Raw genomic sequence first — 13,212 nt, 5'->3', positions numbered from 1 at the left:
ACACTAGTGCTCATGTAAACATAAAAAACATACAGCATCCCTGTTGCTGCACTTAAATGTAAGTGATCTACTATTGGCTAGAAGTACATGTAATGCTCTTGTATCCACTGTGGCATTAATAGATAGCAGCAATTGGGTCGTTTTGGATATACTTGTCCATTCGCATTTTATAAAAGGTAGTATTTCCTGAAAAAACATTTGTATCAGATATAAATAAATATATATATATACATACATATGTGGGTACAACGTTGAATTCAAAATTATGTATGTGTCTGTCGATCTACACTGTCCTGTTAATTTAATTTAACTTATGCATTTGACCGGAAAACTCCAGAGAATCCTACAATTTACCATCACTTCAGTTAAAAATACGGGGGAGGGGGCGCCAGGCCTCAGATGATTTGAGAAAAAATATCATATTTAGACTTTTTTTCCCTTCTTTTTTTACATATAATTGTAACACAATACATGATTGTCACTAAAAGCCTTGTCTCCACATTACAATAAAATGTAAAAAAATAATTGATTAATTAATTAGAATAACAATTCAAGTTAGTAGCTATTATAGGCATAAAAAGACAGAAATATATAATTCTTTCTGTAATAGAAATGTTTAAAACATAGTCATTGTCCATGCCGGTTTCAGTTGGATTATTTGTCACAGTTGCTCCGATCAGATCCGATCTCCTCCATTTTGTAGATTATTTACGATTTTTGAATCCACATAAACACATCGGCAAAATCCGGTTTACTTTGAGCATGTGTTTTAAACAGTTTAATCCCTTTGTGAATTGTTTCCACTTGCACCGTCCTTTAATTTCTTCATTCAGCGGGAATCCAAATGAATTGAGTCCAATAACCATCAAAGTCACTCCAATAGTGCTCCTTATACCCTTTATCCTCCTTTAACAAAATACTTCACATTCATCCAGTTTGTGACAGTAGTTGTAGCATTGTTGAGACTTTTAAACTGTAATTACCGCTGTTGCCCCCCCCCCCCCCCCCCTTGTGCGCGCGCGCGTGTGTGTGTTTGTGTGGGGGGGGAGCAACTTTCAACAGGAGTCATTTGGGGGGGCTCTTGGGAAAAAAGGTTGGGAACCCCTGCTCTAAAGGGAGTACAATTGATTGACAGGTCCTGTTTGCATCCCATGCAGTGCAGTTTGCATTCACTGACTCACAATATTACAATCCACTTTGTTTTATTTGTAACCACATTTTATATGCCTTACAAATTAATTTGATTCTCCCTAACCTATCATAGGCTTTCCAGGGTGCAGTAACTTTTATTAAAAATTGCATTGCATTACAATCATAATTACTTTTTAATAGCTTTGACTTAAATCACCTCACAAGAAACAAATGTTGGTTATACAAGTGTGGACTGCACTTTATAAAGCATGGCCACCAGGTGGGAGTATACCCTCAGTTTTCTCCCACAGTGTAATCTGTTTGTTAGACATTGGCTCTGTCGGCTTGGCAGCAAAGTTTGGAGTCTAAACAACCTGTTACAGTAGATCACATTCTCAGTCTTGTAAACAATGTAACTTTTAAGTAGGAATGTGTGTTTGAGATTCCTAAAGTCATGCCTTTATAGCAAAGATCTGTTTGGTGTAATTGAGCTCGATAATGCATCAGTCTGGTTATTGTACAATGTGCATTATCTAGGTTAGAAGAAGTAGGGGAGCGTTGGATTCCTAAATATCTGGGTTTAGTTTACTATAGTTAGATGTTTCAATTCTGGAAATAAGTTATGTGGGATGGATTTGTGCTTGGTGGAGCACCATTAGTATATGATGTGTGTATGAGTTGAATATGGGTGTGTGTGCTTCCTCTGGGTCTGTGGGATTTTGGCCCACAATTCCTGCAGCTCTCAGGTCACAGCTCCGTTCTCACGCACATATTTGGCATTCCTTCCCCGACATGATTACCATACACCTTCCACTCTGGGTTTGGCTACGCAGAATATTTCCATCATTCCCGAGTGGAACTGGAGCAACGTTCCAGAAATGAACAACTCACCCCACCACCCCCTACTCGCTCTTCTCTATCCCACACCCCGTTTCCCTTCCACCCCACTGTCTCCCCCTTACACCACCCCCTCCAGCGCAGATTCCTGCTGCCTTGCAATAGGAATCCTCTGGTACAGCCCTTTTTTTCCCCTGAGTCAGCTGTTTGTGTCTGCAGGCATGATTGGGTCATTTGGCAGCGACATCTCTTCGGTGACCCCCTGCTAGGGAAGGAAGGGGAGGGATGGGGGATAAGAGCCGGAGAGATGAGAGGAGAAGCAGCTATGAAACTCTATCTCACTACTGCATGTTTCCCTTCCACTGTTCTGTCTGATCCTTCATGCTGAATACACATGGCAAAACTTTATGATGTGGAGGTCACTGTTGATTTTGCACAAAACAGTCGGTACTCAGCATATTGAAGGGGTTCCATGAGTAAGGTTGTTCCATCTTAGATTGTTTTCTTTATGCAATCTAATGTCTGAGTTTTGACCTTCAGTGACTACTTCAACCCGTGCTTATGAGAACTATGAACTACAGAATCTGTTTGTCTGCGTATCTGACGTTCTTGCACTTTGTCTCTATTAGAAATCTGCTAAGGAAGTTGGGATCTTTTCCCAGTTTGGAAGATGAGTGGTTCTGAGAAATGGTGCATTTCGCTGTCTGACTTTCTTACTATAAATTGCTAACATTAATCATTACAAATGCATTGTTTATAAACGGTAAAATTATTATTTACCACATTTTATTTAACTACATTACTATTTAATTTACCCTTTATTAAAGATGGCTGTTAATGGATAGAAACACAAAAGGGCAATGTTGGTTTTTGGTTAATCCAGATGATTAGATAGATGAAACAAATGTAGGGTCATTGGTGCAAACATTCTGCAACCCCAATAATAGCATTAATTATTCCCACTGATCGCAATAATGCCAACAATGGTCTAGAACAACCAGATATATTAAACTAATGAATATCTTGGTATAAACTGTATGGTATATATCATCATATCTTTAACCCTACTGCATTTCACAAATTCTTTGAGCCCAGGGAAATGTTTTCAGACGGTTGTTTTGTTCAATTAACAGTCTATAACCCAGAGAAGATAATACAGAATAAACCATTACACCTTCACACCACCTTTTTGGCCCGATTGCTTGATTCATGACAAACATTTTGAAATAATTTGGCAATCATTTTTCGTTGAACAACCAATCGAACAATAAATCAAGGCGATCACATCCAGATTATTGATGAATCTCTTAAATTATAATCATTGTGAGAACAAAAAACATGAGAGGAAGCATTTCAAAGAGGCTGAGACACATAGGAAATGTTTCTGTAAGGTTTACTGAGTCGAGAAAGACTGCTGCACACAGAGATGAAATAAATAAATGAAATAATTTTATCGTAATAATTATAATAACCATCATAGTAAGATTGCTTATTTAGGGTTTCTGTCTTCTTTTATATATATAATATATATATAACTTTCAATAAATTGTTCCCTTTAATATGTTTCTCCTGTTTGTATGCATGAGACTTTGGTTTGTTCCACTGAATGTCCTGGTAGCAGCATTCTGTTTCCACGGTATCGCACAGGAGCATCATCCCCTGGGTCGTTTCTATAGCAATGCTAATAGACAAGGCAACCTCCGCACCGTGCCCCAACCGCACTCGTCATCCTCTGCACCTATAAGCTGAGGGTGTAGTGTCCTCGGGGGGGGGGGGCAGGGTGTGTGGAGGAGTCATGAAGAAGATCTCCAGTTGTCTTTGGTTGGATTGGTTGGCTGTTTTTGGTTATTATACATTCCAGTTCTTAAAGCTTCAGTCCCTGCGGTGAGTTGTCACGGGTTCATGCAGGGGCTGGATGGTCCCTTTCCAGAGTCCCTCGTGATCCAGCTTCACTCATGGTTGTTTGTACACTCGCTCACTCACACACAAACACTCTTGCATACAACTTCTTGTTCTTACAAACATGCGTTTACTCACTAAATCACTCATTCATCCAACAGTCTCACAGGTTCACACCAATTTAGTAGTGAGACAAATAAGTGCGTCACATGTCAACAGTCCATTTGTGGTCCATTTGATCTGTGCAGATCACTCAATCCCTTTGTCCGCTTTCCTTTCCTCTCCTTCCTGTTTTCCCTTTATCCGTAGGACTAGCACCCACTCTCTTGTTCAGTCAGCCTTCCCTACCTTGTTCTCTCTCTGTATGATCCAGTTGTAATCCCAAATCTAAATTGTCCAGCTTGTCCAGCACAGGAGACATGAAGGCCTTGTTTTTGTGATTGTGGAGTCTGGGACTTTGGTGTCCTTCAGGTTCTTTGTCAGTATTTCTGGCCAACGAAGGGGAGCAGACCAGGTACATAGAGCTTCCAGCGATGTACCAGTTATGGTCCAGTTTGGGATCTTATATTGAGAAGAATGATCACTTACTAGGGGGCTGTAGTGGCACATGAGTAGGTGTAAAGCTAAGCCCCATGAATGATTCATCAATTCCTGGTCAATGTTTGTCCCGACAAACAGAGGTGTTCAGTCTTGTGCGACAGAGGAGATGACTGGGTTAGCCATTCGCAGGCTCAGGTCAAGGCTTTGGATGACAGGAAAGTGGGTGCTAGTGTTAGCCACTACTAGCGGGGCCCGGTAGCGCGCACTCGCTTTCCCCGCTTGCTGACGGTGGTGAAGCGGAAGGGGGTGGTGAGGTCAGGCTGCTCCCCTGGCGGGAAGCGCTTCATGAAGTGTACGTCCTGCTGGTTTGGGAGTGTGTGGGGGCCACGGCGAGGACGACCTCTTTTAGTGAAGCCCACATACCAGCCTGTGTAGCGCGCTGACATCAGAGCTGTGTAGTGGTTTTCCAGAACCTTTTCCACAAAGACGCAGTCCTCGCTTCGATTACTGGCCTTCTGAGAGAGCAGAGAAACCAGAGGTACACACACAAACACACAAACACACACACACACACACACACACACACACACACACACACACACACACACACACACACACACACACACACACACACACACACACACACACACACACACACACACACACACACACACACACACACACACACATATGGAGAAACAAAGAGAGGCTGGTCAGGAAACTGGAAAATATATATTTTTCATTTTTGTCTCTAAAAGGTTGAAGTCTCACCTTTCCTACCAGCTTGCCACGGCGGTTCATGCACAGGTAGAAATTGGTTTCTTTGCCCCGGATTCTCACCTGGCTACCAAAGGTATCAGCCTCCACTACGAGCTGGGCTTGTGAAGGGACAGACAGAGGGACAGACAGACATTAGAGCCACAGGCAATTCAGAGAAATGTGTATGTTGATAGGGCAGGATGTCACAGGTGTAATAGGCCTACATTATATCACACACATATAAAGGGAAGAAAGTTAAAGATGACCCAGTTTCAAAGCTAAGTTAGTTTCATGTTATATGAGATCAGTTAATAAAGCAAATAACCACATTCAAGCTTACAAGAACAAACCGACGACCAAGTAGTCTGCCATTAATTGCACAGATTACCAGACACCATTTAATGACATTAGGGGTTTTAAACCAGATAAGGCATTCACATTGAATCACCGTTTTAGGATTCATAGTTGCTGTTAAATGTGCGGATAAATCACAGACTGGTGTAAATGTCCCGGGCTGGACAGATGGTTGTCAGATAAGCCCGGTCACACACATGAATGTGAGGCCGCTGACCACAAATGGGCCTCGTAAAAAAGATAACAGCCAAGAGTAGACGGAGCACGGTGGGCCAAGAGTAGCTGGAGAACACAGACTGAGTGTCTGTGATACTGTTGTTTTAAGGTAAGTGTGTGTGTGTGTGTGTGTGTGTGTGTGTGTGTGTGTGTGTGTGTGTGTGTGTGTGTGTGTGTGTGTGTGTGTGTGTGTGTGTGTGTGTGTGTGTGTGTGTGTGTGTGTTCATCCTCCCAGGCAATACAGCTTTACCAACTACATATCTTTAGAGAGCGCTTGTGTCTGTTTAAAAATAAATCCCTAAAATGGTTCCTACATGACCTTAGTCAACAAAGGGGTCAAGAGAAATCAATACCTCCCTCCCTCTTGCCCTCTTCCTCTCTCTTCCCCCAACTCTCCTCTCGTCTCCCTTCTGCTCATTCGCTTCATGTCTATACCTTCATGCACCCGCCCCTTCTTTGCTTGACTTCCTCTCTCTCTGCTCTGTCCCCTGTGTACTACCTAATCGCCAGAGTTGGTCAGTTTTGGGTAGATTGTTCAGTTTAGGAAAGGCATGTGTCTCAAAGCGGACATGCGGTTGCATCTATTTTCCCATCAATGGCTTGAAGTGGCATCTTAGCCATTTCAATGGTTTGTGAATCAATCAGGATGTGCAACATGAGTACATGCAGAAATATGAACTGTTGCTTTATGGCTTTCTTCTGCCCATTGATTCTGTGTGTGCTTTAAGAATGGTGTAGACATCATTACAGATGGAGAAAGGTGGAGAGGAGGAGGGAGTGGGGGATGGACATAGGGAGTGGTAGAGGATGGAGGGAGGGAGGGAGAGGAAGCCTGCTGTTTTAAATCCAGAGGAGACAACAGGGAGGATGAGAAATCAATGGAGGGATCGATGAAGGAGATGAGTTTCTAACACTCGGCCCAACACTCTACCTGCCAGGCTTCTCCAGCTAACTCACACTTGTTTTCACTGACACCTTCTTTCTCTCTTTGTCTCTCTCTCTCTTTCTTTTGCTCTCTTGTGAATCATTGAGTCAGCAGCCAGTCGATGAGGTCTTTGTACTCCCAAGACAAGCTCCACTGCCCCTCTGCCAAAGCCTGGGGAGGCCTGTGTGTGTGCTTTTGTGAGTGTGCCTGCACAGTTGCATTCTGTATCCGTTCATGCATGCACTTGGTCAACCTTCAAGTCTTTGTACTTGCACCCGGTGTGAGTGTGCATGTGTGTGCAGGACACTGTGCATGCACTCACATGTACCAAAGAGTTTGTGTGTGTTCTACTATGTGTGTGTGTCTTACCAAATTTGTCTCCATCTTCTCCTCGAGCGCTGATTCTACGTCCCAACACCTGGACGTGTTTGCCGCTGGTGCGGCTGTAGAGCTGGTAGACCCGGTGGTGTCGCCGACTCATGGTGTCTCGCACCTGCGTCTGGTTCTCCACATGCACACTGAAGTTGACCCCATCCACACCAAGTACCTGCTGAGAACACACACACACACACACACACACACACACACACACACACACACACACACACACACACACACACACACACACACACACACACACACACACACACACACACACACACACACACACACACACACACACACACACACACACACACACACACACACACACACACACACACACACACACACACACAACAAGTCATGAACAGGCTAATACAAAACTGCATGTATTACAACAATATATATTTATAACTTGTCCTTTATGATCGCCTTTTGTCATGCATGCACACTCTTACCTGCAATGGATTGGACATCACCAGCAACATCTGGATACATCTGGAAAAAGTAGAAACAGACGAGTTAAGAAATATGCAGGCATCATTGAATGTTGGAAGAGTTGTGCGTGACACCATCATTTCCATCTCTTTCTTCTCTGCCGTTCTTTCTGTTCAACATCTCTTTTCCTTATTGGGCGACTACTCACACTGCTGGGTGTGCGGCTGGCACAGAGACAGGACATACAGACAGGCAGATGTCCAGGCATCGGCAGACACACAACACCCACAGCAGTGTTTATTGTTACGCTACAAGCCTTCTGTCCAAACCCCCTTTCTGACCCTTTCCTGACTTTCGCCACACCAAAATCTGGCCTCCAAATGACCCGATTGGACCGTGGCAAAATGGCAAACATGCCTAGACAACTAGAACATGTTTTGGTTTGGACATCTGAGGGATTGGGCTGGCTCATTTGGCTGCTCTGTGTATGTAGACAGCTGGGCTGGACTACAGGTGTAACCTCCGCTGTGATGTGGCTTTGCAGAGCGGCGGACTGTGGTTGCATTTAGAGATGCTATGAATAAGTGAGAACATGAGCTACCAAAACGTGTGGAAAACTGGTTTATGTAGGAATCAAATCGTGGGAAGTAAACGTGGTGATGTAGCATGCAGGATTTAGGTGTGTTTTCCTTATGGAAATATAACATTCATGCATTCTTTCTTATTAATGACTTAACTACTTCTGATCTGCGCTTTAAGACGTGTTTGTTATGAAACAGCTGGTTGCAGTTACAATAAAAAAATGCACAGTTTATCACAGTGCCTAATTGAAGTTTAGACCTTGACCTTGGTCATGTATCAAATGTTATTCACAGCTTTAGTAAGGGAGTGATCGTGTTGCACACAATTTACTCTGGCAGTCCTTGAACTGCTCTGAATTAGTGGCTGAAGACATGATGAAGCTCAGAACCAAGTGTGTGGGCTGAAAAGCTATTCTACAAATTGTGTCTTTCCCCACCTCATCTTCTGCTATCTCTCTGCCTGCCTCTTCTCTCCCTCTCTCTCTACTCCACTCTTTTTCTCTGGCTTGTTGTCCTCCCTATCTCTTCACCTTATCTCTCCCTCCCTGTCTCTCTGTCCACTCTACCTTTCTCCTATCGTTCCCTGCCTCCCATTTTCCTTTATGTTTGGGGTTAGAAGGGTGACTCCTCCACACTGTCATGGACATGCACACAGATGTGCAGATGTGTGCAGGGTGTATGTGTGTGTACAGGAGGAGCAGGCAGCTGACAGCTGGGCCAAAGCAAAGACATATGCACTGCTGAGAGAGGCAGACTGAGAGGTACACAAAGGGAAAGGGAGAAGAAAGGTGATGTAAGAATACATAGAGGGGAGATGAATGCTGACAGATAATAAGAGAGGTGAGAGATACAATCAGAAAGAAGATGCACAGATGTGAGAAAAGACGAAGGTAACAGCTTGAAGGAATGAGGAGAAAAAGTGGCAAAATGAGAGACAGTAGTGTAACCACAGAGTGTGGTCTGGCGTGAGAAGTAGACAAAAAGATAAATAATGGGAATGAAAGAGACAGGGGGGGGGTCAACTCATGCACATCGTAACACATGTCATTGCCTCCTGACTAACACATACACATATGCTTCCTTTTCCCCTTCCCTCCTCTTCTTTCCCATAGCTGGTGTGTTGGCCCCTGAGTCGATCTAATAGATGCAGATATCCTGGGCAATGCAGTAGAGTGTTGGCCCTCATATTTTGCCTGCGCAGCCGAAAAAACCTGAGCGCCTGTGCATTGTGAGGACTCTCAGCTGTTAAAACACTACGGCTGCACTGCCGCCGAGGACACTAAATGAAAAGTGCCTCGGCACTGGATTCCCCTGCTCCCACAAAAACCACAGACACTCCATATTATGCCAGCCACAGAGAGAAAGAGAAAGAGAGAGGAAAGAGGGATACAGGATCAGCCGGGGGTGGGGGAGGGGGAGAAAACTAGAGAATAAGAGAGTGCAGAGTAAAAGTTGGAGAGAGTAAAGACAGAAGGAGGTTTGAAGAGAGGGAAAGCCCGGTGCGTTTTGGCTAACAGCCAAAACAAGCAAGGGTCTGACATCATAAACCTGCATCCCAGCAGATCCACCATATGGAGTCTGTGGTTAGACTATAGCAGGCCTCAGCACCGAGGACTGGGCAGCAGCGTGGAGTGAGAGCGGTCGGCCTGGTGGGACTCAGCACAGAGCGGCGGTTTCAGCTGTGTGTAGCAGTGGTTAGCGTGGTAGGCCAACACTGGGGCAGTGGGCTTCGGCACGGTGCAAGAGTTTCAGATGTTCAGCAGTGAAGAATAGTGGTTAGGCTAGTGGGCGTGAGAGTGGAATCAACAGTAACAGGGCCTATGGCGGAGCATGGTTAGAGAAGCAGAGACACTGAGCTGTGGCTTTATGAGAAGAGCTGTAACAGGTTGTTGTGGCAAAAGGCCCTTTTGCTTTTTTCACTGGATGAAAACTTCCAAGTACGACAACCTTGATAACAGCATGGATGAAGTGAAGTTTTAAAACTGATAGGCAAGAAGGAAACTAAAGGAAAGAGGATTGGCCATGAAAGAACTAAACTAAAACCAGCAGACCAAACAGTGAGACTGCTCCTCTTTGGATACTGCCAGGGGCGCCATCATTCATCAGTTATTAATTCATACTTTTTTATCTGAGCAAGTATCTGTGGAAAAATGGGCTATAGGCAAGACAGGACGACAGATGTAGGCAGTTAGGTGGGTAAGTGGAGAGAGTGTGAGGGAGACAGAGGGAGAGAGTGTGAGGGAGACAGAGGGAGAGAGTGTGAGGGAGACAGAGGAAGAGAGAAAGTCAGGCAGACACCGGCAGCAGCAGCACACACCCTGTCCAGGTTGTGTAAGGAATGAGAAGTATCTGGAGATGACTGCCATCTGGGAGAAGTACAGCCGACACAAAGAAAGAAAAATAAATCCCTTGGCTTTTAACAAGACACACCTCAAATGGGCAAACTCAAGCCCACAGAGTCTAAACCCCCCTCCCTTAGATTTGCTCCTGGCACTTTATCATTTTCCTATCCCACTAGATAAAGCCGGTGTTATTTAACTCAACTTCTATTTTCAATGGAGGGGGTGGGGGGGCTTGGCCATCCCTGAAGTAAGTGCAGATGGTGATGGAGATGTTTATGGCAGGTTTTATGAGTAACAGGGCACTGACTCTGACCCAGTGACCCTGAACCATCAGCCAATCAAAACAGGGCTTTCCATGGCATGTTTTCTATGGGGACTGATGAGGAGTGATGTAATCGTTAGACACTGCAACCTTCCTCCCCGTCATCTTCATCCTTTAGCTGGGCATGTCAATGTACTAGTATAAATAACTGCAGATATGGATCATTCCTGATTGGTTAATTAAGATTATAACATGAAAAAGTGATAAAAGTGACTTACAAGACGGTCAGCGTGGAGAGAAGGGACCACATTGCTTCCCCCCTCCACTATGGAACTTGTCCCAGAGACAGTCTCCTTGCTCGGTCTGAGCCAGTCCGACAGTCCGGAGAGCTCCCCTCTGTGTTTTGAATCCGCTGGATGTTATGTAGAGTAAAAGAGTCTGCGGACACTCCCGTTGGCATCGGCGGCGGCTTGCCCCGGTTCTCCCGGCGTGGGGAATTTGGGATGTGAGGCACGGGTAACTGTGCCACTGTGACCGCCGGGCAACCTCTAACAGCTGTCCAGAACGGCGGAGAGACGGATGGGCGGGGGAGCAAAGGGGGAAGGTTAGGTCTTTAAAAGGCTGCGCGTTCCCGACAAGGAGAGGAACAGGTGAAAGCGCGCTCACGCGTGACAGATAACCAACTCCAATCGATCTTGTTGACCCTCAGAGTGATGCTCGGTATTTGGACAAATGCGGTGCGTGCGTAATCTTCTGCGTAATCCAATGCGTAATGTTTCAGCGCAACAGCAAACTTCTAGTCACAAACATGAATTAAGCAGTCGGTGAGATCATAAAAATGTTTTGGAGTAGGAGATTTATTCCCAGCAGAGCAGGGTGAGGAGCTGTTGGAGGTGGGCTACCTGGGCTAGCTGATGGAGCAAACGGCGAGCTGGAGACGGGGGCTCTGCGGGCGCAGGGTAATGCAGGGCTGCCTCGGTCATGACTGCGTCCCCACGCTGGCTCAACGGGTCTGTGGCTCAGGTGACACCCACCAACAGTGTCAGACGGGGAGGGTGATAAGGTCCCGGAGCGGTCCAGTTCAGTTTATCGAGAGTGCTGAATGAAAATGGGAGGGGATAATAAAAGGGAAAGAAAGACGATGGAGGGCGGGGTGGCGGAGAGGATGGGAACAGCTGTGACTGGGTGGCGGACTCAGCCACCCGCGACACAGCGAGGAAATGACAGCCACACTTTGCACCTGATTTTCCGGACTTCCAAGCTTGCTTCAGACGCTGGTTACTGCCTGGCTGCAGGAGTCCTCCCTGCGCCCTCTCGACACAATACCAGCCAAAACACAGCACGATGACATCACCTCCAAAATGTTTGAAGGGGGAAAATGCAATCCGATCTTTTTATTTATTTTTTTAAACGTAGAAAGTTTAAGCAGTTTCTCTGAAGGAGAGGGAAACACCAAAGTCTCCTTGTTACGAGAAAAAGCGAAATCGGAGAGGAGAGGAGTGGAGCTCACCAGTTTCAGAAGAAATAAAGTTAAAACAGGCGCACTGGAAACGTGTTTACCCAAAATCACTCTGACAGATCGACTCCCAGTTCAGAACCTGCACCGTCCCTCTTCCCCTTACATTTGCCTCCCTGTTTCATTCAGACACAAGGGGAGAAAACGCGAGAGAAAATGCAAAAAAAAACACCCGGTCGTGCGTTTTTTATCCACTTCTTTGGTATTTTGCAGATTCTTCTCGCTTTCAAAAGTTCCAAGGTTGCCTTCCATAAAAAGCTCTTCTTGAGGGGGGCTGCTCAGGAGAGGCGCGTCGGCAGGCACAGACCTCACTCCAAGAAAAACCAGAACAAGATTTTAACAGACGCGGATCAATCCTCCCTCCCTCCTCTCCTCTCCTCACTCCCTCCCTCCCTCCCTCCCTCCTCTCTCTCTTTCTCCCTCTCTCACCTCTCTGCCTCAAACACGCACATGCACACTTATTGGATAAAATGGGGTTAGTCAATCGATATGATATGCCGACCCAATTTACACAGCAAAATATAAATTTGAACAAGTATTGCGTTCTGTGTGAAAAACATCTGGACATGATATGAGACATTTTCCCTTGTTTACAATACAAAGCAACTTGTTTCTGTAATTTCCGTAATTATGCACTTTTCTTCTGGACTTTTCTGCATTGTTTCAAATAATGTGTCGGTGGAAAATAGGATGGCCTACTTGAAAAAAGATATGCATTGAACATAATTTTAAAGATTACATGGATCCTTGTTATGGGTTTTTTGTTTGTTCGTGGCCTATTTTAAGAAAATACGATTTGAAAGTGAAGAAAATTAATGTTAGGGACAGAAGGAAAAAGCGAAAAAACCGTTTTGTTTTGTAAAGATTTCCACTAAACAAAGGCACCTGCCTCAGTCAAGTGAACATATGTGTTAAAAGTTCAAACTAAGCGTATTCTTGCCCTCCATTATCTTCCCTTAAGATAACCTCACCCCTGCAGCCTCAGTGGCCCCGGTCTCAGGGTTGAGGGTGGAGGGCAGTGCACTCGCGCG

The 13,212-nt window shown here is 45.1% G+C and overlaps 1 protein-coding gene and 1 long non-coding RNA gene across 2 annotated transcripts in view; one reads left to right on the top strand and one right to left on the bottom strand.

The window, feature by feature from the left end:
• Positions 1-3,344: 3,344 nt before the first annotated feature.
• fgf18a (fibroblast growth factor 18a) lies at positions 3,345-12,476 on the bottom strand. The gene is made up of 5 exons (XM_034092517.1): positions 10,944-12,476; positions 7,501-7,540; positions 7,031-7,211; positions 5,179-5,285; positions 3,345-4,922 (listed from the first exon to the last, which is right to left on the bottom strand). Exons 1-5 carry the CDS (start codon positions 10,973-10,975, stop codon positions 4,650-4,652), a joined length of 633 nt encoding a protein of 210 aa, XP_033948408.1. The 5' UTR covers positions 10,976-12,476; the 3' UTR covers positions 3,345-4,649.
• The window catches only part of LOC117453633 (uncharacterized), a 28,623-nt gene continuing 20,268 nt past the window's right edge, over positions 4,858-13,212 (top strand). The window contains exons 1-2 of the long non-coding RNA XR_004552916.2: positions 4,858-4,945; positions 5,166-5,214. This is a non-coding gene — a long non-coding RNA (uncharacterized lncRNA). The remainder of the gene's footprint in view (positions 4,946-5,165; positions 5,215-13,212) is intronic.

Source organism: Pseudochaenichthys georgianus, chromosome 10, assembly GCF_902827115.2.
Source record: "Pseudochaenichthys georgianus chromosome 10, fPseGeo1.2, whole genome shotgun sequence".
Classification (NCBI taxonomy): Eukaryota; Metazoa; Chordata; class Actinopteri; order Perciformes; family Channichthyidae; genus Pseudochaenichthys; species Pseudochaenichthys georgianus.
This window is presented reverse-complemented; position numbering and strand designations above follow the sequence as displayed.